The following is a 24,737-nucleotide window of genomic DNA, read 5'->3' on the forward strand; positions in this document are numbered from 1 at the left end:
AAGCCTTTCGATGTCTGAGGGATGCCCTGCCACCTGGTTTCCAGAACTTTCTTCCTTCCCATATTTAGGTGCAAAATTGAGGTCTCTGTACAAGCTAGAACAGCTAGCACTTCAGCTGTCTATTCATGGATCCCCCTAACTCCCGAGGTCTTCTGAACCTTTATTTTCCCCTCTGCAAACATAGGCTACTTTGATTTACAAATATCCTTTCCCCTTGGTTAAAACACTAAAAAACTTTTAAAGAACGTGGAAATAGAATGGTTAACAGATAATATTGGATCCAATGGTCTGAGTATCTTCACTGTTATAATACTCATCAGGGGGCACCTGGGTGGCTCAGTCGGTTAAGCATCTGCCTTTGGCTCAGGTCGTGATCCCAGGGTGCTGGGATTGAGCCCCATGTCGGGCTCCCCGCTCAGTGGGGAGTCTGCTTCTCCCTCTCCCTCTGCAAACCACACCCCCCCCAGCTCACACTTTCTCTGGGTCTCTCTCTCTCTCAAATAAATAAAATCTTTTTTTTTTTTTTAAGATTTTTTTATTTATTTATTTGATAGAGAGAGAGGCAGCCAGCGAGAGAAGAAACACAAGCAGGGGGAGTGGGAGAGGAAGAAGCAGGCTCCCAGCAGAGGAGCCTGACGTGGGACTCGATCCCAGGACTCTGGGATCACGCCCTGAACTGAAGGCAGACGCTTAACGACTGAGCCACCCAGGCGCCCCTCAAATAAATAAAATCTTAAAAAAAAAAAAATCAAACTCATCAGGAATCAATTGTAGTAGCCACACTTGTTCACCATGGACATCGTCCAAGAAGAAAACGGCTGTTAGAATGTTTATAGAAGTTGAAATTCTTTTCTGTAATGTGGCCCAAACCTAACGGCCAATACATGACTGTATATGACACAGACGTTTAAAGAAGCTGCAGCAGCTGCAGTTGTGATCTGAGTGGTGGGTTTGGGGGCTTTTTAAAATAACATTAAACTGCAGAGCCCAAGGTCTACAGAACTGACTCTAGTCTACAGAGGTAACTGCATTATTCTAAACAGAATTAAATTAACCTGACTGGGGCTATTGATATGTTGTTTCTGGCACACACATCACCAGCCTATTACCAACAACCTAAAACTTCCTCAGCGCGCAGTCTATGTCTCTGGGACAAAAATGCCCCAGCTCTGAGTTGTGAGAGCCATCAGGTGACTTTCCGTGTCTCCAGTCATCAGACCGACAGCCGGACGTTGAGTCCGCCGTGCACGTGGCTGCACAGAAGTACGAAGGCGTGCGTGAGCTGATCAGACCTGAGCACCAAGGAAGTGGCTGTTAAAAGCACTTCCTCTCCGTCTCCCTCCTCCCAAGCTCTCCGATCCCCTGGATTCACAGCCATGAGAAAGAGTCTAAAACAAAACCAAGCAGGGCTTATGGAGCCTTGACGAGTGGGCTCCTCCTACGCTACCCTGAAGCCCCCTGTCCCCTCTCTTCTGCATTTCAGCCGATCCCTGTCAGGTCACAACCTCACCTGAGAGGCAGCAAGGGCTCGGACAGACCTGGCAGAATCCCAGTCTTCATTTTTTTCGTTGAGCTTCCTTGGGAAAGCTGCTCTGTGCCTCAGTTTCTCAGCTGGGAAGTGGGACAATGCCCCTGACTCGGAGCATTGATATGAGGACCAAACAGGGAAAGCGGGTGGAGCCCCACATGGCCCCGGTGAGCAGGTGCGCTCCTGGCCAGTGCTTTGGCTGACCAAGACGGTCCCGGCTCCCCCACCAGCTGCAGAACGGACAGGTGTCCTTGCAGACACACAGGAGTCATGACCTCTACATGCTGGAGAGATCCACGTGAGGGGCCAAACCATGCTTCTCCGGGACAGCACAGATTGAGGAGAAGACAGTGCAAGATCACTCGAGGCACACAGATGACCATCTGCACTTGTTTGGATGGGGGAGGTGAGATTAACTGGCTTTGCTTTTATACTGTGTACACTGCTAATGCGTGCCTGCTGAAACTGGAAAAACATCAGTTCTAGAAATGGGAAAAAAGACAAAAAGAAGTGGGGGAAAGAAGAAAGGAAGAGGAGGAGGAGCAGCAGCAGGAGGAGGAGGAGAAGCAGGAAGAGCAGCAGGAGGAGGAGCAGCAGCAGCAGCAGGAGGAGGAGGAGGAGCAGCAGGAGGAGGAGGAGCAGCAGCAGGAGGAGGAGGAGCAGGAGGAGGAGGAGCAGCAGCAGCAGGAGGAGGAGCAGCAGCAGGAGGAGGAGCAGCAGGAGGAGGAGCAGCAGCAGCAGGAGGAAGAGGAGCAGCAGCAGCAGGAGAAGCAGCAGGAAGAGCAGCAGGAGGAGGAGGAGCAGCAGGAGGAGGAGGAGCAGCAGCAGCAGGAGGAGAAGCAGCAGGAGGAGAAGCAGCAGCAGCAGGAGGAGAAGCAACAGGAGGAGGAGGAGCAGCAGGAGGAGGAGGAGCAGCAGGAAGAGCAGCAGGAGGAAGAGGAGCAGCAGGAGGAGGAGGAGGAGCAGCAGCAGGAGGAGGAGCAACAGGAGGCGGAACAGCAGGAGGAGGAGGAGGAGCAGCAGCAGGAGGAGGAGCAGCAGCAGCAGGAGGAGGAGGAGGAGCAGCAGGCCCCACCGCTACCAGAACCATATTATAAAATGTGTGCACTAAAAGCTCCAAGGCAGTGGCTGGGAGGCCCTGAGCGCATGCGCAAAAGCAGAGACAGCACCTTGTCTCTTCCACGCAGCCCCTCCCCCCTCAGGTACAGATGTAGAGATGATGGCACTTGGCCATTAGGAATAAGTGTTCCGAAGCAAGCGGATGAGAACGCCTATAGGGATCTTATCAAAGTCACCTCAGCTCGCTCTTTAAAATCTACCCCAAATTGTGACAAGTGACACAGCAGTGCTGGCCTCTGTGATGGCCTCTCCAGGCACGTGGCTGCAGCTGGCCTGAAGCCCGGAGGAGGAGGAGGAAGAGGCGGCCGCCAGCGGGGTTGGGAGCAGGGGACCGGAGTCAGCCAGCCAGGCCAGCCTCCGTGTCATCACTCACTAGTGCTGGGACTCTGGGCAAGTGACCTAGCCCTGGGACACTGAGGTGGCTGGATACACAGACCCGCTTCTCACCTGTTTCTGAACAGAACGACAAGACGGAGCGGGGCAGGAGAGGGCAGAATCCAAGCCTGATTACTGAGAAGGGCTGGGTGAAGCCCCACCTGGACCTGAGGTGGGAACGCATCCTCCCATCCCGGCAATGCGGGGCCGGGCGGGCTTCTCCGGGGGCACTGCCCAGAGAGGGCCTGATGCATGAGGACAGAGGACACCACTCCCTGCACGGGCTTGCTTCTTCCACATGGAGGGACATCGGCAGTGGGCGGCAATGCTCCCCAACACTTAGCCTGTCTGGGCCCCACTTTCCCGTATGTTAAGCAGGGGTGATGTGAGGACCGACCTCATTAAGGCTGTGACGAGAAGCAAATGTGGTGTGTCACCCAGGAAGAACTGGGGCAGGGACGACCTGCAGTTCGGTGTGTTCTCAGAGCCTAATGCAAGCTGCAGAGTCTTCGAGAGGCAGGTAGAGGTGAGACAGGGTCTCAGCAGTCTTGCGGTTCTAGCTACAAGGCCCTGGGAGGCTGCTGAGGGATTTCTGGGCAGGTGGTGTGAGGGACGGGCAGCAAGATGGAGACAGGGCAGGTAGACCAGGTAAGGGACAGGGATTGGTAGGTGGACAAGATGAGGTGATGGGAAGAAGATTCCAGGCAGATAAAAGCAGCCTCCGAAAGTTGGAAGGGGCCAATTCCGATGAAACAGACAGCTGCCTTCCCCCAGCGCTGGCATCAAGGCATTTGACAGCAGGGAGTGAGCAGAGGTCCGAGGCGGATGGGAACTGTGTGTCCCCAGCAGTGAGTGCCGTGACAACCCTCCCAAGTGGGGCTGAAGTCACATGTGTCAGCCTCCTCTCCCCCGCCTCGTGCAGGGACAGCAGCAAAACTCATAAGCAAGGAAAGGGGAAAAGATTTAATACCACTTTCCAAAAATAGGAGGAAAATGAATCAGTATAATTAGGATTGAGAAAACAAGCTTTTCCCAGACAATATTTTAACCGGAAAGAAATGGAATGTGGTGATTTCATTAGGGAAATGCCAGAAACAGATTATACTGTAGGACTTAAGAGCATTAACCTGCTAATGAATGGGGCCTGGAGAAGTCTGGGAAGATGGCTTGGACATTCCGAAATGAGCAGACATGGTCCCCAAAGGGGAAATGAATTCAATACTCATTCTTCTCTACAGTGACAGGGGTGTCTCTGTGAGCTCCCCCTCCTCTCTCAGAAGCAGCTGAGTGGAGCTGCTTCCGCTGGGCTTCCTGGGTTCAAGTCCCAGCTCAACTACTTACTAACTGTGTAACTTCTGCCAGGACACTTCACCTCTCTGTGCCTCAGCCTCCTCTCCTCAATTCAGGATAATTATACTACCTCTCTCACAGGACTGTTGTGAAGAAATCTAAGTTAATATACGTAAAGCACTCAGCATTAAATATTTAGTATTTGCAAATCATTTGGAAAAGTGACTAACATATATAAGCACCATGTGAATATCATCCTATTTATTCTCATTGCCACTGGATAAAAAGGAACCGTGGGCCCCTTTGCAAAGCACCAGCACTCAATACTCTTCGTTAAAGCAGACCTGGCCCATGGCCTTCTTTATTCCAGTAAAGCAAGGGCTCCAGGCTTCCCAAGCCCGTCTGCCTGTGCTGGAGTGCCAGGCAGACCAAGCCAGCCCCACAGGTGGATGCAGCCGAGCCTTGCTGTCCCCCCCTCCCAGGTCATGGGTCCAGGCCAAGGCACGGACGCCATTCTGGTCAAGCCGCAGCATCTGGGGAACTTGTATTGACCACAGACCCTAGATCTGAATCAGGAATCTAATGAAAAGCCTATCTAGCAACCATGGAATAGTTGATTCCACAAGCCCTTTCTGGCCTGTGTGATTCAGATTTCCCACGTGTTCCTTCCCCGTTGTGAACGGAGACGTGACGCATACATTCTCCTACCTCTCTTAGGTCTCTGCTCACCTGTTACCTTGGAGCTGGCCTCCCCCAAGCGTCTGACTGTGATCCCTCGCCACCACCCTCTCTCTCTCCACTCTGGATTTTTCTGACAGCATGCCTCCCTCCTGATGGATTGTACATTTCATTGTTCACTGTATGCCTTCCCCTGCTTGCCTGTAAGCTGCACGAAAAAGCTGTAAGCCGTTTCCTTCTCTGTTCTAGGACAGTGCCTGGCACACTGCAGGCATTTAGTAAATTTCTGTTCGACAGAATTTCAGGTCATGGTGAAAAGGGGGGATGTACCTAGTCTCTCTTGGGCAGGGCCTGCAGAGTATTTTCCTGGGAAATTATAGCAACAGTACCATCAGTTGTTGCCATGGGTCAGAGCCTGGGGTTGGTTTTATCAGGACTTTCAAAGGGTCTGTGCACATCAGAATCTCTTCTCGTGCTTATGAACAATGCAGTTCCTCAGAACTTGTTCCAAATCTGCTGGATCAGAGTCTCTGAGTACAAGGGAGGGAACCGGAACTATGGATTTTAACAACTTCCTGGTGATACTGACGGATCCCCAGCCTGAAAGCCCAGATCTAGCTCACAGTGAGGCTCCCGATACACACACATTCTACGGATCCGACCCCCGAAACGAATAATATACTATATGTTAACTATCTTGAATGTAAATAAAAATCCCCTCCCCCCAAAATTAAGTGAATCTAAACTACTCTATGAAAAGACTTTACTTTCCTACTTCTTCAGATGCCCAACACATGGGTCATGACGGAAACGGACAGTGGCATCTCTGAGGGTCGTACTTGGGAAGAGAGAGGCGGTGTGGACGGTTCCACCCCTGGCCAGGGCTCTGCGGGTGTATAAACCTGGCTGACAGGCACGGCTGTGTACCAGACTCGGCTGGACCCCTCGCAAATATTCCCGGGCGACTGGGTGCATCTGAGGCTCGTGCCTCACGCCTGGGTCCGGACAGGCTAGGTGGGGCACCGCAGGGTGTTAGACTTGACCAGGAAAGAATCCAACACCTAGAAGGTGGAGAGAATTTCAATTCCCTCACATTCCTGGTCCAGCTGCAGACCAACCATGACGGAAACGGCGAACGCAGCCACGTGGTAAGACCGTGCTGACTCCTCGCCCGGGACCGGTGGCGCCTCTCCCCACTGGGGTGGGGCTGCCGGGCTGAAGGGAGCGGCACTCACCGGGCATCACGCCTTTGATGTCACTCTCGGGGTTCATGCAGTTCTTCTGCGTGAAGTGCAGAATCAGCTTCTTTGCAGCCTCAAACTGCTGGGTAGCCATCAGCCACCGCAGGGACTCGGGGAATATCCTTCAAAGACACAAAGGGAATCGGTGAATGTCTTCAGTTCTGCAGGGCATCAAGAAACACAGCTCGGGACGCCTGGGGGGCTCAGTGGGTTCCGCGTCTGCCTTCAGCTCAGGTCAGGATCCCAGGGTCCTGGGATCGAGCCCCGCATCGGGCTCCCTGCTCAGCGGGGAGTCTGCTTCTCCCTCTCCCTGCTGCTCGCCCTGCTTGTGCTCTCTGTCTCTGACAAGTAAATAAATAAAATCATTAAAAAACAAAAACAAAGAAAACACAACTTCTGTCCTGGGCCTAGAAACTTCACAGGTGGGTGACATTCACTTCCCACCCACATGAAGTGGAGGCCTGTGAATGTTCAGGACTCTCATGAGCTGAATCAGAGAAGCTAGCCTGTGGGCAGGGGTGGGGTCTATTTTTTTTTTTTTTGAGAAAGTATAAAAATTACGATTTTCAAAAGGTAGCAGATAGGAATAACAATCCTACCAATCGTGTCAAGAAATCAGTGTAAACTTTTCAAACTAACCGTGAATTTCTAAAGCAGGTTTAAGCTGTTTGTTGAAGGGCTGCTTTTGTTATATTTTGTCACAAAAACCCAATATTAATAGCATGATTTTAAGTCTAAAAAAAATGCACGACGTGAGCCACCGGACAGTTATCTTCAGTTCTCGAACCCTTGAAGAAGGCTTTCCCAGGACTTAGCTCTAGAATTACTTTGCTGCTAGCCGCATGCCACATCTCTGAGATGAGGCTACACAAGCCAGCACGCTTCAAGTTTCATTAGCAACAGACTCCTTGTTTGTTTTTAGGATGAGAGCTTGTGCGGAGTCCCAGTTAAAAAAACCCACTACGGTTTTACTATCGGCGCATTTTTAAGTTTACTTTTATGACAGTATTTACAAGTCAATCAAGGAGAACAGGGCGCCTGTTTGGAGCAGGGGTCAGCTCACGTTTCCTGGACAATATCAGTCAATATTCTAGACTTTGCGGGCCAGCGACGTCTCTGTGGTTAACTCAACTGCCACGTGCCCAAGCAGCCACAGACAACTTGTGTAGGAACAGATGGAGTCATGTTCCCTTCGAACTTGACCATAGAAGAGGGGGCAGCCCTAACAGGGAGGAAAGCAAAAGCTGGACATCAGGCCCGGGCTCTAGTTATCACCCCGTTTTATTTCAGTTACGCGGTATCAAGGAGTCGTGACTGATGCCGCTAAGAAGTTTTCACTGCAGCGACTTCTCAGAAGCCGTGCAAGCTCTGGAGAGCCTCGAATTAAAGTATTCCCGAAGCTGGACTGTGGGTCTTCCGTTCGTTCATGCACGATCCCACACACAACTATGAAAGCAAGCTTATTTTCCGTGTTGTACTTTCTCCGATATGTCTGATCAAGTTACTGGGTACTGAGAAGTGGGTTCAGCTGCTCCTCGGACTGTAGCTTTTAGGTCGTGATTTGGCTGAAGCCCTCCTCGCAGGGGCCGTTCTGAGCAGCCGGGCCCGGGTGGGTGATGGCAGGGGCCTTCTGAGTGGATCAGAGGCGCTCCTATCAACAATGCTGGGGAGGCTGGCTAGAGAGCCTCAGGCCAGCTCAGAAGCATCCCCAATTCCCAGATGCCCCGTAGGACAGCCCACAATGTGGCAGGCCACCTGCCACGGCCTTTGACTACTGGGCCCGGCGAGGGTCTGCATGGCTGTGGCCTGTATACCAGACCCGGGAGCCACCTGGACTTCGGGGTGCCTTTCAGCAGGGGTCCCCACTGCCAACCCCAGTGCAGAGCTGCCGCCTTCCTCAGCCGGGCACGTTCACAGGTGGCCCAAATATGCTTAGCCAATTTGGGAGAATCTTTTTAGAAGGCATCTGAGAAAACCAGCTCATATATTACTCTGACAGCACAACGTGTTTTGCAGGTGGTATCTGAAGTGTAAAATATGGTCTACAACATGAGAAAGTTTGGGGTCCTTTTAAAAGTAATTTGAACTAATTTACATCAAATGCTCATGGCACAAACTCCACAGAAGGGAACGGAATTTGAAATCAAGAGCAGAAAGGAGCACGATGCAGGAAGAGCAAGGCCCAGAGCCCAGGAGGCAGCAGCCGGGATCCCCAGGCACCCGGGGCTGAAGGCACAGAGCAAGTAAACAAGCAAGGAACGTCGGCCACCAGAACACGGGTGTTCATGTCCCCCAGCAAGCTGAGGTCCTCTTCCTCTGTTTACCCTAAAGCTTTGCCGACAGGGTGGGACTAGGTGGGGAGAACCGTCGTGAGATGCTCTGTGAACAGTTCTGAGCCCTGAATGGGAGGTGAGTGACAGCTCCAGGAAACTACAAAGCGATGGCTAGTTGACGTCACTGTCTTCAAGGGAAAGCCCTGCACTGTGCATACAAAGCCAATATTTTTGTTCTTGATATCCCATCAGTCTAGGCATGAAACCCCACCAGGACCCACAGAGCCCGGGGCCTTCAGGACAAGAGGCTTCTCTTCCCAGGTTTCCGAGCCACAGACGGAGACCAGGGTCCCAGGGGGAAGGCGTCATGTGCGGTCTGGTGGCGCGTGGGCTCGCGGGTCTCAGGGATGCTGCCCTACTCCTGACGCCCTGTCACCCTCTATCCCTCCTTTTTGTCACCCCCAAATCATGCCTAAAGACAATAGACTTTGGATAAATAAAAATCAATAGGAGAAACGACAATGAGCAAGTTTCTTCCTAGAGAATCCTTGAGAACTGCAAAGCTTGTAGAAGAGGGTTCAAGGACAGCACCATCTGCAAAGGCATGCTATGATCTTCAGCTTTAAGAAGTGGGTGCGGGCCTCTTTTGGAACTCAGACGTCTGTCACCAAGTTATTTGTTTCTAATAGGTGTTGATGCATCCCAAATGGGTACATCCCTGACCTCAACGTAAGAGTCCTGTAGGAGGAGAGCTCTGTACATAAATAGATAGGCAGACAACTAAAGTAATTAAACACACACACACACACACACACACACACACACGGTTTACAAGTGATTTGGATAGAAGTCTGTACAGTATGGGACACAACTGGGGCCAAGAACCAGAGTGGGCAGGTGTGTGTGGGGGTGCCGGGGAAGATTCTGTAGGGTGGCGGGATGCTTGGGCTTCTTGGGAGATGAGCGGGTGCAGTACGCTGTGGGGTGTGCGTGGGGACAGGACCCCGAGAAGAGGCGCAGGGCCATGAAACAGCATGTGTCTGGGGGACTGCAAGCTGGTAAAACGGGAACGCTGACTGTGAGCTGGGAAGAGACGAGGAGAGGGAGAGAGGCAGGGCCCAGGTACAGAAGCTCCAAGAGCATCACAAACCGCCTTCCCTAGGACCGGATTTACAACCACCAGGCACTCTTCTGCACATCTCCCACGTACTGGATACTTTCGAGCTTGTGACGGGGTAGTGATATTACCCCCATTTCACAGATGAGAACAATCCAGCACAGAAGGTTCAAGTATATCATCCAAACTGCAGAGCTGTTAGGTGGCAGAGCTTAACTGACCCCAGGCAGTCTGACTCAGGAGCCCACGTCCTTCGCCTGGGTGCATGTGGCAAAGAACCCTCCCATGCCCGGATGGCACTCAGGTGACTGCACTTCGGGACTACTGTTCTAGCGATGCTTCCTCAGCTGTTTCAGAATGCCGCAAGCCCAGAGGCCGCCTGTACGGAATGATGAAGCTTTATGATGCACACCGCGTACTTTCTTTTACTACAAAGCCATAAAGAACTCGCTGGACTATCGGCCTAGGAGCCAGCCCAGAGATGGCTTTCTAGTTTGGATCACATGCAGTGTGGCCACTTTATGGGAGCTTAATGCAATCTCTTCTGACAAATACATAATGTAATAACACCATGCAAATTAAAAAGCCAGCCAACAGCCCAGCACCTAGGAGGAAGGTGGCTGAACCTTAGAGAAATCGATCATTTTCAACAAAAATAAAAAAGCACGGTAGGCAGGAGGAGGCCGTGTCTGCCCGGTGCACCCTTCCGTGCAGACGGTAAGAAAGTGACCTTCAGGGTGACTTCTGCAACCACGACAGGTAACCGGGAGTAAAAGCCACAGTGGCTTCTCTGGGGGGTAGCTCTGCAGCGGCCCCCAGTTTTCCTCCATGAAAAGGAAGCGTCCACAGGGCCAATGGCTTGCCTCAACCCACAGGAGCAGAGCAAGAAGTTTCGAAAGCTGGAAGTATTTAATTTTTTCAAGGTCGTTATGTGGCAGTATTATTATTATCCCTCTTTTTCAGATGGGGAAACGGAGGCAAAGAAAGTCCAAGTATCTGGCCCAGATGACACAGCGATCGAGTGGCAGAACTGGATTCGAACCCACAGCTAGAGAGATGTTCAGGCTGGGATCGCTCCAAGCCAGGTGGTTCCATGAGCCCCAGGGCTTCTGCCAGAAGCATGTGGGCAAAGCCCCACTCCAGCTGCTCTGGTCCTAAACCCCACACAGCAAGAGAGCGCGGAGCAGAGTAAGGGCACAGGAGGGGCGCGGCCAGGCACACGCCTGTCTCCCCTCTGCCGAGGATCACAGCTCTGCCGGGCCTCTCGCCCCAAGGCAGATGATGGATTGTGCAAAGGCCTTCTCCAAACTATGTCTGGGATGCTTAGATCCTGTAGTCATAATTCCAGAATCCAAATGGTTCTGAAATCCAAAAACCTTACTGTTTAACTCGCTTGGCAATGAGACGGGCACTGGCCTGACCTCACCGAGGCGGAACCAGACCGAACGGACGTGAGCATTTTGAGTGTTCAGGCACCGCTCGTCTTTAACGCACACACATTTCACCGCAGAAGCATCGTGCGTCTGAGGCTGAGTAGCTGAACACCTGACGGGGCTCGGACACTTCAGAATCTGGGACAGGCGGGGGCGGGGGGGCCGTGGACCATGCTGGGGGTGCCTGCCCGGAGGGGGCTGTGCAGGAGGCGTTCTGTCTGCTCGCCCGACAGCCTCCCACAACAGTCAGAGGCGAGCCACCCTCCGCACTGAGCTATGAAATTAATTCTTCATTAAGCAAATCACAGATAAATCCATCCTCTACTTAAAAACTAAAACCGGGGTGCCTGGGTGGCTCAGTGTGTTAAGTGTCTGACTCCTGGTTTCACCTCAGGTCATGATCTCGAGGTCATGGGATCGAGCCCTGTGTCAGGCTCTGTGCTCAGTGCGGAATCTGCTCCAGATTCTTTCTCCCTCTGTCCCTCCCTGCTCTCTCTCCCTCTCTCTCAAATAAATAAATAAAATCTTAAAAAAATAATAAAATACTGCAGCCCCCCTGGACCCGTTGCCTCAATCCTGGTGCCCTTACATGGTCCCCATCCTCCCCTCTAGGGGCTAACAACTGCCTGCTGGGGACGAATCCTTCCAATCACACTCTGGGCCCTTGTACATTTACACATCTCAGTGCTTCCTCTGCGATATCGTAGTGCCCCCACTTTCAGTGAAAAATGCCAGTTTCACTCTCAAAACTTCCCCTCCTTCCAGACTGGTACACGTTTGCCCACCAGTGTTCCAGAGACCATCACCCATAAACGTGTGTACTGTGGTTTCTGTTTCGAGGTCCTGGATCAAACCCACACTAATTTCCGACTTGTGACCTGGGGTCACCTGACACAAGGCCGATCCAGCCTCAGAACAACCTGGGCAACGTCATTTTCCAGCCTGAACTTGGAACATCATAAAACCACTGACCTATAGGCCACTTACCCTGGAGCCTCAATTATTCTACAAAAAGCCAAAGACCAGCAATCACATGCAAAGGGCCTCTGACTCAATCACAAGGAGCTTTCAGAGGCCATCCCTGGAAAGCAGACTGAGGTCTCCACTCAGACACCCATGCTCCAGGTTTGAAAGCCCCTGGGCAAATAGGAATGGGGAGAGGCGTTCGGAGTGGAGGGGGCACATCGGCTCAGGAAGGACAGTGGACAGTTGCCAACATGGGAAAGCACAGATGTTCAATCTCGATCGGGTGGCACAGTTCACACACCATGAAGGCTCGCACTACTGGAATGTGCCTGATGACATAATGCAAACCCTCTTATCACCCACCAAGAAAAGGCAAAGTTACAAAAATGAACGTCAGAGTCAGAGCGAGGTCTCTGGCTTAACCCCCCCCCCCAGCGCCTCAGGGCAAAGCACAAAGGCTGAGCCCCTACCATGCCTCCTGGGGTTGGGGGTGCGGGGCGGGGGGTAACAGTGGAAGGGTCAGACTTGGACCTTGGTCTTGAGACCTCTAGACCAGTGTGATTTTCTCCACATCACACTATGCTTATAGCGTTGCTTAAAAAGCAGGAAAGTCTATTTTAGAAAGATGCCCACTAAACAGCTACAATAAAGTGCTGACTCTTAATGAGTTATATGGAAAATTTACTTACATGGAACCATTTTCCCAATGGTATCACGTAAATGATGTTACTATGTCAAGGCTGATAAACTTTCCATGTTCTCCTACTTGCTCCCACTAGACGGCTGTTCTTCCAAGCTGTGTGTCTGCGTGCCATTCAGACAAGGAGAACCCTATCTGCTTCTCCTCTCTAGCACTCCGATTCACCACATGCTTTCCAGACCACAGTCCTCTATGACTTAATAGTAATGTGTTGTTTCTGATACACTTTCCTGTCTTTGCCTTCATTCCTGCTTTTTCTGTCATTTGGCTAAGTCTTCAGCCCATCTGATCTCCATTCATGGATCTGTTTCACACCTACAGTCACTCGGTGGAATCAGTAATTAAAACTCAGTACTGTGATCCTTTCATAATACTGTGAAGTCACTATTTTTTCCTTGACATTTAAAGATAAAACCAAGTATTTCTTCTACCCAATTGGAGAACCAGACACAGGCAAGTAAACCACCTAGGCTATCTCCTCACTAATTCATTTAGCACCTGCTTGGATAAGACGCCAACTTGGCAATTCTCTGCATTAAAAGCATGTCTATACTCTTTCAATTACTGTCCTAGAATATTTATTCATGAAGAAAAATAGAAAGGAAGTTAAGATTAACAGCTTATACTCTTAATTCTTAGCCTCGAGTTGTTTGTTTTTCTGAAGTATTAAATTCAGAGTGAACCGTGTGTGGACAGGTATTCCTTCACACTGTCAATGTCCATTGTTCATGGAATCCTGTGTACGGGACATGATCAACCTGCCAGAAGAGAAAATCAGGTCGATTTCTAGATGCCTTAAAGGGTAAGAGCTTCCTTCCAGTAGGTCATCCAATGCAGGGGGTAGGACACAGGTGGGGCTGGCGGAGGAGAGTCATGGAAGGCTTTGCAGAGGCGAAGTCTCCCTGAGTATGTATGTGAGAGAGAAGCATCTCCGCCCATACGCACTGAGAGCGCTTCCGACTTAAAGAGGTGATTCTAGCTGTTGATACTTCAAGGTATTGCCAAGTATCACGGTGCTATGAAATTCTGAGAAGAGTCTCAAAATTTAAAGAACGAAACCAAAGTCTAGAAGTGAATGAAATGCAAGCTGGGACAATATCTTAAGTTTCTGGGCCAAAGCTCTTACAAAAACATAGGCTTGGTTCCCGTAGATAAGTTTCCACTTGGATTTTTTTTTTTTTAAACTTTAGTTCTGTTTGGTATATATATAAAGAAAGGTAAGTCGGTTCAGTTCTGGGGATAGCAAATGAACACGAATTAGCTCTTCTTAACAAAAATTCAAATTCGTGATTTGAGTTAAACTTAGTAATTTAGGGAGGAGGGATGACTATCATAAAATTAAATAAAAATCAGCTTTTCGGATGGTTAAACCCTCAAATTTTCCTGAGGCAAATGAATTCTTCTTGTAAATCTCTTTATAGAATATAAAATTCTTTCATAATTAAATGGCCATCCCACTTATTTGTCACATAAACTCAGAACTTGTGTCTCTGATGTTTTCCAAAATAGTATACACCTAACTGCCATATTTCTTCCCTTACAGAAAAATTATAGAGGGAATACATCAGGAACCCCGGGTTTATATACAAGTTTTGTGGCCTTGGGCAAATCACTTAACCCTCTGGGCCTCAGTTTCCCCACATCCGTAGAACAGGGTAGGGGGTGTGCAAGGACACCAAGGCCTTACCCGGCACCAACACTCTCTACGTAGATTTATTTCACGAGGCTAATGGTAAGTGCTGGCTTCTTCTGAAAGGTAAGAAGATGCTGATTATAGCCATGCACCGTACAAATATTCTAATTCTGCTCTAGGGTTTGCGGAATGAAGTCGGTCCCGAAAATGTCTTTAGAGCTAGCCTTTTAAATTAGCAACCCAGAATATTTAACATTTAATATTCCTTTAAATTTCCTTAAATTTAAAATGTTCCTCAGTTCATATTCTAAACACGAATGCTTGGAATTCACCTAAAAATGTTCTGTAGCCTTGAGGGTACCTGGGTTAATTTCCTCCATGTTCTCTCTCTTTATAGCCGCTTTTCCCTGATCCGTTTACTAATTCCTCCATGTATGCAATTATCAGGCTGCAGAAAGTATAAGGCACCCAGGGCATTCAAAAAATAATGCTGTAAGGGGAATTAATTTGGCAGGCGTTTTTGCAACCGATAAAAAAAAAAAAAAACGTGATGTTGAAAAACAAGTGGAGGAGAGAAGTGGACGGAAGGAACAGGCTCTGCGCTGTTGCTGCTTCTAACTGGAATTTTATTGGCACCTCTGTATCAGAGTTTGTCCTGGGAGTCCGACCAACCTTCCAGGAGTCAGTCTCCCCTGACCTGGTGGCTCCCGTCTTGATGATAAAGAAGCCCACGGAGGCCAGATTCATTGACTTGTCATCAGGGTGGCCCCTGCGGATTCCGCCCTGACCTCGGACCCGGCTCTGGAAAGTAGCTTCTTGCCATTAGCATGCTCACCCCTCCCAACCTCAACAGAAACAGTCTTGACCGAGTGAAGTCAGCCCGATCTGTCCGGGACCCCCACTTCTTACAGCACCAGACATGCGCTCTGCCAGAGCCCCCGCTGACGGGGCTGGGCCCCTCGGCCTCACTCCGTTTCCTTCCACAGGGACTTTTGCCAGTGGCCAGTGGGACAACCACTTACCAGTTATCACCAGGCACCAGTCACTGGAGGGCCGTCTACCCACTTTCTGCCTGCTGCCAGCAATCTGTCCCCACCACTCCCACCGCGCACACACGTGCACACATGTACACGCGTGTGCACATCGGCCCCCTGCGGTCAGCCTGGTTTCAAGACTCTGTGATCCTCCAGCTGGCCTGAAGCATCCCCAGTGAGATGGAATGTCGGAGCACATTCTAGGCCTGCGGTGCGGTGAGGACAAAGGGGCTGGTCACACTGGCCTTTAGAGCTCGAGGCTACATCCGCAGGCACAGGACATGGTATTTAAGGACCACATGTTCCCACGTTCACAGGTCTTTCTCCGCTTGGACTCGGAAGCACTTTTGTTGCCTACAGGGGTTCCTATTATTTTACATAATCTCTGCGGACTCAGAAGTTAAAAATGGGGCAACGTCTTGCCTGAGGGCTCCCTAAAATTCCACGCCATTAGCAGATCCCCAAACAGCAAGTCGGAGAACATTTTGATCTCACTTTTAATTGCTCATTCAATTGTTATGATTGAAACGTCGGCTACCATTTTTATTTATACACTTGCCTTGGTCAGTATTAATTTGTGACCAAATAGGATTTGAGTACATTTCTTTTTTGGCTTTAAATTTCCTAGAAGTCTCCCCAAATTAACTATCTGATAACCTATAAAAATAATCACTGCAGATTTTCAAGCTCCCAGAGGCTATATGCTTTTTATGATTCACCTCTTCCACTCTCCTTTGAGAAAAAGATTTTCCTGTGCGGCTTTACTGTTGGTATAACCGAATTCCGTTTCCCTCCTGCTGTGCTGGGAGCCCTGCAGCCCTTCCTTTACCAGTAATCGAGTTGGCAGCCTGCGGTACTTTGACCCGCTTCTGAAATAAAACTGTTTTCGATGGAAGAAGGTATTGTGTCCCTCATGTGTGTGTGGGCAAGAAAAAAGACTGATAATTGCTGGAATGAATATATATATATGTATATATATATACACACACACAAAATTTTAAGGGGTCTTTAAAAATCATTTCAACAATGACAAGCCAAATTAATTCATCCATTTAACACATTTTTAAGGAGCCCCCATTAGGGAAGGTACTGATAACCCAATGATTTTAAGAAATGTCTTTGTACATGTTAGGGAAATGCTAAATAACAAGAGGAACTAAGAGAAGACTCCGCTGGTGAGAAGCGTGCTCTGTGCCCCGCACACGGTGCTCCCAGCATCTGCCCAGCGCGCTGGGTCCAACCCCTGGGCCCAGCAGCATCACTGCATGGTCACTGAGCCGAGAGGCTAGTGGTCCTCATGCCGGCTCTGGGTGGCCTGCTGGCTTTCACGCCTCGGCTCCAGGTACCAGTTCTAGGACCGCAAAGCGAGCTGCTGAATAGCCCCATGCCTCAGTTTCTCCATCTGTCCTAGAGGCCTTCCTAGGACCTCCTTCAGAGAGTCACCGGGAGGATCCAAGGGGCCAAATTATTGAAAGAGCTTGGCGGTACCTGGCTCAGAGCAAACCCTCCAGAAATGTTAAAAATGAGTATTATTCTGGCCAAAATATTTCTGATGCTACCTGAAAAGAGCCAATGATATTTAGGACCGTTTACACATTGGAACTGTTAGTACATTTTATGCTGGATATTCATCTAACCCGAGGCCATTTAAATGTTTTACAATGTCTTTTTTCCTTGAAATTTTTAAAAATTAAAATCCCTTTTAGCACATACCTTTCTCCTAAGAGTTTTAATTATTTTACTCCTCTACCCTGTGAGTTCCTGACGACAGTGTGCTCTGATTTCCTCTGTTTCAAGGTTTATCTTTCATTCGGGGAATCGGTACTATTACTTATTCTCGGTGTTAGGCAGTGCGGCTTGATCTTTCTCTAATTTCCTCCTTATTTCCCGTACGGTTTATTATCTCCTTCTTACTGCCCTCCCAGATACTTTTGGTGATCACACTGATTGCTAACAGCGCTTTTTCTCTTGCCAGGATGAAACTCCAGCCGAACAAAACGCGGTTAATAATTCACCACCTTCACACATTTCCAACATGTCCTTTCTCGAAGCAGCTCAGGCAAACGCACGTTAGGTGAGTCCAAGATGAGAACCCTCCCTACAGGTACTTGGCTAATGGTCTTGGAGGAAGCAAAAGAAAACCGTACCCAACGCTCTTGCTCGGGGGTGGAAGGTCGCACCCAAGCATAAACTCACAGGAGGACGCCCCGAGCCTGCTCAGGGGACAGGAAATCGAGGCAGGAGAGACCTGTCCCTCCCATCACCCTTCAGGCTGTAACCTGAGACTCCAAAACACACATGCGTATAGGTTTATGTTCTCACAGTGCAGATAAAAGTGTTAGATCCAGGATCCAGATTTTTTTGCCTTCTTTCATCTGTTCCAGGAATACCTAGGACTTCTGCTGTCTGAGACGATAAGACAAATTTGCTCTCTGCAGATGAATGGGATTGGACAGCTGGGCCTTGCGGAATAGCTCACGGATCCTCAAGGATCGCATCTGTTTCCTTTCCCTGCACAACCCAGAAACCTCTTCCTGCAAGAAGTGTGGCTTCTCCACAGCTGACTCAGATCTTCTTCAGGCTTCGACACCGTCTTCACTGGAGGTGGGGGCGGGGGGACCGGGTCCCTCGCTCCACGTGCAAGACATCCGGCCTTTATTCTGTGGTGTACCCACCCTACTTCTAGAACTTGAGCGCTCGTCAGCATCCCCTGGAGGGCTTCTTAAGCCACAGACCTGCGCCCCACCCCAGACACTTAGACCCGGGCAGGAGGCCTGGGGTGGAGTCTGAGAATTTGTGTTTCTAACACGTTCCCAGGCGGTTACAAGGCTGCTGGTCCGGGGACCACTCAGTGAGAACCACGGATGTTCGGAAACCTGATTTTAGTGACTTTCTCACACTTCCGAGTGTTTTGGATGCCCTGGTTTCCCCAGCTAAAAACAGGAACGGTCCCACCAACCTAATCCAAGGTTAATGGTTAATATAGCATTACACACAGAAGCTTGCAGCCAATCTCGGGAGAAGTGTCCCTAAAATGGGAGGACATGTTCAAATCAGTGTGCATCACTGCCTTCTCCGGAGCAGAGGCACAGGCTGGGAACCACGTGATGTTTCTCCTCCTGGCCGAGCTGTTCCATGGGGCAGGACGGTGTCCGCTGTGTTCACGATGACACCCCGACACCCAGCGGTCACTGCCTGAGGACGGGTGGTGTTCTCACGTTGCAGTGAGAGCTCTCACTGGGGACCTTACTGAGTGGGCATCGCAGCAGCCCCCCAGCACACACCGGGTCCAAAGCCGACGTGCACACACTTGTTTTTATAAATAACCGTGTGGACGCAGCAGCATTAGTTCACATTTGAAGGTATGGCGAGGTCACGTAGCAGCATTCTGGAAGAGCGGCATGGACATCTCCGTCTCTTGCAATCCCTACTTCATCTTGTCTCCTGCAAACTCTTCAGGCAGGTGCCCGCGGTTGCCTTCTCCACCGCCTGCTTACTCTGGCTCCCTCTCCCGTAGTCAGATCCCCCCACAAAACCTGATGCCCCCTGTTCTGTGCATCATCTTTCTGACTTTCCACCCTGTGGTTTTCTAAGACGTTCTCACTTAACTCAGACCTGGATCCCCAAACACACTGTCCCCGGCTGTGCCTTGCTCGAGGGCTCCTGGCTGAGGAGGAGACTGTCACCGAGCCGTGTGTCCTGGGGCAGACTGCAGCCAGCTGGCAGGGACAGCTTTTATACACTTTGTGCAATTACAAAGCCGCAGCCCTTCCAACCACCCCTTCTTCCGTTCGGGGCTCACCCGCCGCTCAGCAGCAGATCTAAGCAGACGTTCTCTTGGATTCTGCCTTCATCTGGTGTTTTGGTTACGGCATCTGCGCTCCCCCTCCCCCAACCCCAGTTGTTTTCTGTGACCCTGGAAGAATTCCACGTTCATTCTGGAAAAAGTACAGGTCAGTATGAGTCCCTTCTAGATGACTCCTGACGCTCTGCTGCCCTTTTTTCAGTGATCACACCTGTCCAAGCGAAATGACTAAGCAAGCACTTCTCTCACGCTCCAGTGTCCTGGGGGACGAAGACAGTGTGGATCTGAGCCACAGGCACTGGCCTTGTCCGTGCAGTCACCCACTACCTCCGCCGGGATTCTCCCTCAGGTGAGCAATCTTCACAGGGGCCTTTCTTCCTTCTTGCTTCCTGACAATGTGCCTAAATTTGACTCTGCGAAGCATCCAACATCCCAGCGAGGACACCCCTTTGTTCCCTTGGGCCGCTCAGCTTCAGAAGCTCTTCCTTCACCTAAACCCCGCAGGACAGCAGCTGGTCCTGCCTGGACCCCGGAGTTGGCAGCATCCCCACGCAGCGCGTGCAAGGACGTTCATCTCCTGTCGAGGCTCCACCTGCTGGGGCACCAATCACTCAGGCCCCACGTCCTCTCTGGGACCCAGCTGTACTCACCACACCCCCTGTCAAAGCCCGTCCAGTCCTTGGGCACATCACACCTCCGCTGGGGCCATCTCCTCCTGACCGGCTTCTCCAGCCCTGGGCTCACTTCATTCCAGAGCATTCTGTAACCCTGGAGCTGCTGTAGGGCTGCATATTAATCACGCCTTTTTATTTCCTGTATTTCCTGACGTTTCTGAGAGGGAAGACTGCCCCCCTGTCCAGGTTAGCCAAGTCTTAGGGGCAGCCAACAATTCACCTGTGAGCGCACCTTTCTGCTACAAACCAACCAGTCCGAGCCCACCGCCTCCTCTGTGGGCTCTCCCAGTCCGGCCACTGCCCACCTGCTCTAGTCACCCCAGAGCCAGGTGCCAGACAGCCAGGGACAGCCCCTGTGCCCCAGAGCCTGCAGAAACTACTCACACTAGCCAACCCGGAGCCTGCTCGCCCCACCTCACCCCTTTCTTCTGGGGAAAACTGCAGGGAAGGCTCCTGCCCCCAATCTCCTCCCTCCTTCTGCCTCCTGACCAGCTGGTGCTTCCCTGTGGGGCCCCCGGGACATGGTGTGCCCCCATCTCTTGGGAACCGAGAGCAACAGCCTGTCTTCTCAGTGGCCAGCATCTCTTGACCCGCCGGCCTCACTCACCCCGGGAAATACGAAACCCACACTTCCAAACGGGCTGGATTTCCCTCAGGGATCCCAGCTCTCCGCAGGGCCTCGTCCACTGGCCTCAAGACTCAAGATCAGACCTTTCCTCTCGCCAGCTAGTTGGCTCGTTTCTGTTACTCTCTGAGCTCTCCCCTCAGGACAGGACTCCATGCTCCAGTCGCCGGCGGGGCCTCCGTGCCACAGACAGCCCTGTCCCCCTACCCCAGAAAACAGCCCGGGCTGTGGCTCTCCTGGCCTCATGGGCCGCAGCAGACCCGCCAGCACCTCTCACTGGGGCCACTCCCAAACGCACCTGGACTCAGGCCTCTCTAGGTGAGCACCCTGTCCACCGTTGGCACAGACCCCGCACTGTTTCACTCTCGGCCACCCTTCCACCAGCCCCAGTGGCAGACAGCGAGACCTTGTCCGAGCACCTGCCAGAGCACATTCGTCCCCTGCTTACACCTCCATGGGGTTTTGTGGCTTTTAGAACAAACCCATTGAGGGGCACCTGGGTGGCTCAGTCAGTTAAGCATCTGCCTCCGGCTCAGGTCATGATCCCAGGGTGCTGGGATCGAGCCCCGCATCAGGCTCCCTGCTCAGTGGGGAGCCTGCTTCTCCCTCTGTGCGCCCCTTTAAGTTTTCTTAAAAAAAAAAAGAAAAGAAAAAACCCATCGTGAAGGCTGCATGTGGCTGTGTGTCTGAGCTTGTCCTTAGCACTCGGTCCTACTGGTCGTCTTCCTCCAGAAGCAGCCACATGGAGGCCAGCTTTGGCCCTGCTCTTCCCATTTGCCTATTTTTCCACCCAGAACTTTGTGGGACTTCCTCTTTTGGATCATGTATTGAGGCGTCAAGCAGAATATGACTCCCCGAGAGATGCCTTCCCTAACCACCCTAACTTGTTCCTCTCTATCTCACTGCTTTATCTCCTGTCTCGCGGTTGGTTACTTGGAAGAATATTACTTGCTCGAGCATGGGTTTACGGTCTCTGGGCTCCCTCCCACCCCCATATGCCCATGAGAGCTTTTGCTCACAGGCATGCACAGAATCTAGAATACTTTGTAACTAGGACAGCATTTGGCATGAGGTAGGGGTAACTGCCTTAATAAATTATTTGAATCAACTTCTTTTTCAGACTGCTCTGTTTCCTAGAGTCCTTGAGATGCAAATTTCTCAGTTTATAGTTTCAGGCCCTCAGAATGGATTTCCACGGACTCTGTGAATTTTGGCTGTGAGTTCATCCTTGATGAGAATTTTCTTCCATGTGAGTCTTGAGTGCCCGGCTCCAGTGACTCTCCGTGGAAGGTTTCATTCTTGAGCCTGAGGGTCCAACGAGCTTCACCGGTTCTGACATTAATTTCTCAGCCTTACAAAGTGCTGGGAGTCTGGAATACACAGCCACGTGTGGGGCAGACTTCACGGCTCCACTGTCTTCAAGGCGGACCATTTCTGCCCACGGTCCGAGGCATCAGCCAGCTCTGGAGGTGAGTGCCTGGGGTAGGCAAAGACTTTCAAATCCCGTCATTACAACAGGACAGCTTGGAGTTCTGGCTTCACTCAAGGAGCTCGGTTATACGTGCATAAAGGGCCTGAGATATTAGCTCCAACCCTCGAGACACGGATTAAGACTCAAGCTCCCTGGTCCTGTTTCCGGTTCAGATGGCTGGCAGGCTGCCTCCGAGTCCACTCCAGCTTGAATGTTCTCCTTGGTCTGGGCCCTGGGAGTTCCCCTTCCTGGCCCTGGAGCACAGCACTGCGGACATACTTGGTTGATGCGATAGCTTATCCAGCACTGGGTGTGTGTTTGGAGGGTCCCTGTCAGTACAGCCTACCCCCGGACCAGAGAATCCCTTCCGCTCAATCGGCACCCTGTGTCTTATCGCTCCCACGCCAAGCCCCTGCGTGTCGGTGACTCTGTGTTGTGTGGTTTGGTTTGGGGTCCTTGTTCACACACCTGCTTCCACGTCTGCTCTTGGAGGGGCTCCAAAGTACCAAGTACACGGCACAGCCCCCTGGCCCCCACCGTAAAGACTTGCTCTCAAAAGGGCAGCGAGATAGTGTCAGGGTTTTGGCATCCACAGCTGGCCTTGCTGGCCGTGCCGCAGCTCCCTCCCGCTCCCCAGCAGCGTGCAGCAGCTTGTCAAGCTACAGAGTCGGGCAGTGATGGCAGGAAGGGTGGCAGGAAGGGCAGGGGAAAAAGCCGGGAGTCTTTCAAGGCTAGAGGCGAGGTGGGATGCATCGCTCACCACTGACTTCTTTAGCCTGCCCTCCGCTACACCCAGGTTTCCATGCGTGTTAAGAGCTGACACAATCGTAGCCATAAAGCAGCTCACATTTACCAGCACTTGTAGGTCAGACACGTGCCAAGCATCTTAGAGAACAACAGAAATACAAAACGATGACAATGACCATAGCAGTTACCATACTCGGGTAGAGCTGGTCTACCCCAGACTGCCGCGCCAGAGCTGCGACCACGTGGCGTCAGTGACTTGGAACGTCCGTCCATCTGTTGGTCTGCGGACACGTTTTACTTATCAAAGTACCCTGGACACCTTTTTCACTAGAAAATTTTGTTTTTACATTTGTGAGCTTCAAAGAATTTTTTCTTAGGTTTTATGATATAAAGAAATAAATGTCTTACTTGCCATTAAACCCAGATACACTTTTTAAATTTGAGTAAAAAATACAATAAGATCAACAGGAACCCCAGTCCTTTACCTTGTAGGTCAGTCCCCCGGACCTGGTCCAGAGCCTTCCCTGCCGTTTCTCCCCGCCAGGTGTCCGACCTGGGGCAGGTGGCAACAGCACCTGGCAGAGACTCGAAGCCTAGCTCTTACAGGAGTGTGAGCCTCCAGGAGGCTGTGCCCACTCCGGCCCCAGGCCTCCAGGGCCCCCAGAGGCCAGCAGACAGCCCCGGGGGCCCATGGGCACTGAAGTGAGAGGAGGGGGGTGGGAGGACGGCAGACGTCACAGGGGATCCTCGAGGACAACAGCGCTCTCTCCCAGGGCCAGGGGCTCCAGTGGTCAGAGACAAGAGACAAAAGCTCATGGAAGGCAGGAGACAGCACCGCGTGTGGTAAGAGGGGCCTGGGGTTCACGGGCCAGCTGGGTGACTTCAGTTTTGTCATCTGTACAGTGGGGTGATGCAAAACAAAGACTGAATAACTTACCATTTGTACAGTACTTGCGATTTGTGTGTGACGGAGAGTAAACACAGGATAAGCACTTGCTACATAAATAAATGCCCTTGAATTCCAAAACAAGCAAGGCCCCGCTCTAGATGCAGCAAGGGAAGGGACAGGAAGGACTTGCCTAGAAGATGGGAGGAAGAACTGCCTACCCCATCCCACTTTGGGAAACGATTTCATTCTTTGCCTCCCAACGCCCTGCTGCAGGGAGCAGGGGGTCCTGAGATATGCCTGGCTCCTGCAGGAGGGGGGTGATGAAGGCTGCAGGAAGCCTGGGGGAGGGGTGGCGGGTGGGGCACGGTTTGGGCAGCTGTCCCTGCTGAGCAGCTCCCGGCAGGTGGCTTTCCTTCATCCCTTATCTGAGCTCCCTGCGGCTGCTCGGCTTGTTCTGCAGGAGCTGGGCCTGGACCCTCTGCACCCTGTACCCTCACTCACTGCTCTTTCTCTGCGGCAGGACCTCCTGCAGGGCGGGGCTGGGGCCGGGCCCATGAAGCTAAAAGACAGGGGCTTTCTTCCCCTCCCTGGCACCTTAGAAAAGGAAGCCCAATTAAGGAGCCTTCTCTGCTCCAGCGAACACTTAGAGCTGTGACACAGCTGACTTCTTGCCAGAAATTGGTTTTCATCAGTGACCAAATAAGAGCAGCACAGCGTAGTATGTATTCTCTAGGCTGCAGTGTCTCGTACTTGCGTGTGAAGGGAGTGCTGGCAGGAAGAGGGGTGGGGAGGGGCACGGAAAGAAAGAAAGGAGTTATTTAAAAAAAAAAAAAAAAAAAGGCCGAACACTAATTTTTTCCCCTAAACATCTCTCTATCCAAGAGCGGGGTTTTTCAACCTTGGCTAAACATCAATCCTCCGGGAGTTTTAAAGAAATCTAGTTGCCCTGGTCATACCCCCTAGCCTAGTGTGTTCAGTTGTTTTCTTCCCTACAGCCAGCCAGCCAAAAGCCAAAGTTACACCTGGTTCTCAAAGGCCTAGTGGACTTGTCAGGAGCAGGGGTGGGCAAACTTCCTGTCATGGACCACAGAGTAAATATTGGGCTTTGTAGGCCAATGAGACCATTGTACCCTCCCTAA

At 51.3% G+C, this 24,737-nt stretch overlaps 1 protein-coding gene across 2 annotated transcripts in view; it reads right to left on the bottom strand.

Annotated features, from left to right (window-relative positions):
- Window positions 1–24,737, bottom strand: part of SLC22A23 (solute carrier family 22 member 23) — a 174,155-nt gene that overhangs the window by 22,280 nt on the left and 127,138 nt on the right. Inside the window, exons 5-6 of one of the 2 annotated variants that reach the window (XM_040645012.1) lie at window positions 6,226–6,353; window positions 4,751–6,051 (exon numbers count right to left, since the gene is read on the bottom strand). In XM_040645012.1, coding sequence (XP_040500946.1) covers window positions 6,023–6,051; window positions 6,226–6,353 — 157 coding nt within the window. In that variant the 3' untranslated portion in view covers window positions 4,751–6,022. Of the gene's footprint in view, window positions 1–4,750; window positions 6,052–6,225; window positions 6,354–24,737 lie in introns of those variants that run through there. The other variant, XM_040645011.1, reaches the window with a different exon arrangement.

Source organism: Ursus maritimus, unplaced genomic scaffold (genome assembly GCF_017311325.1).
Source record: "Ursus maritimus isolate PB19 unplaced genomic scaffold, ASM1731132v1 scaffold_30, whole genome shotgun sequence".
In the NCBI taxonomy this organism is placed as follows: domain Eukaryota; kingdom Metazoa; phylum Chordata; class Mammalia; order Carnivora; family Ursidae; genus Ursus; species Ursus maritimus.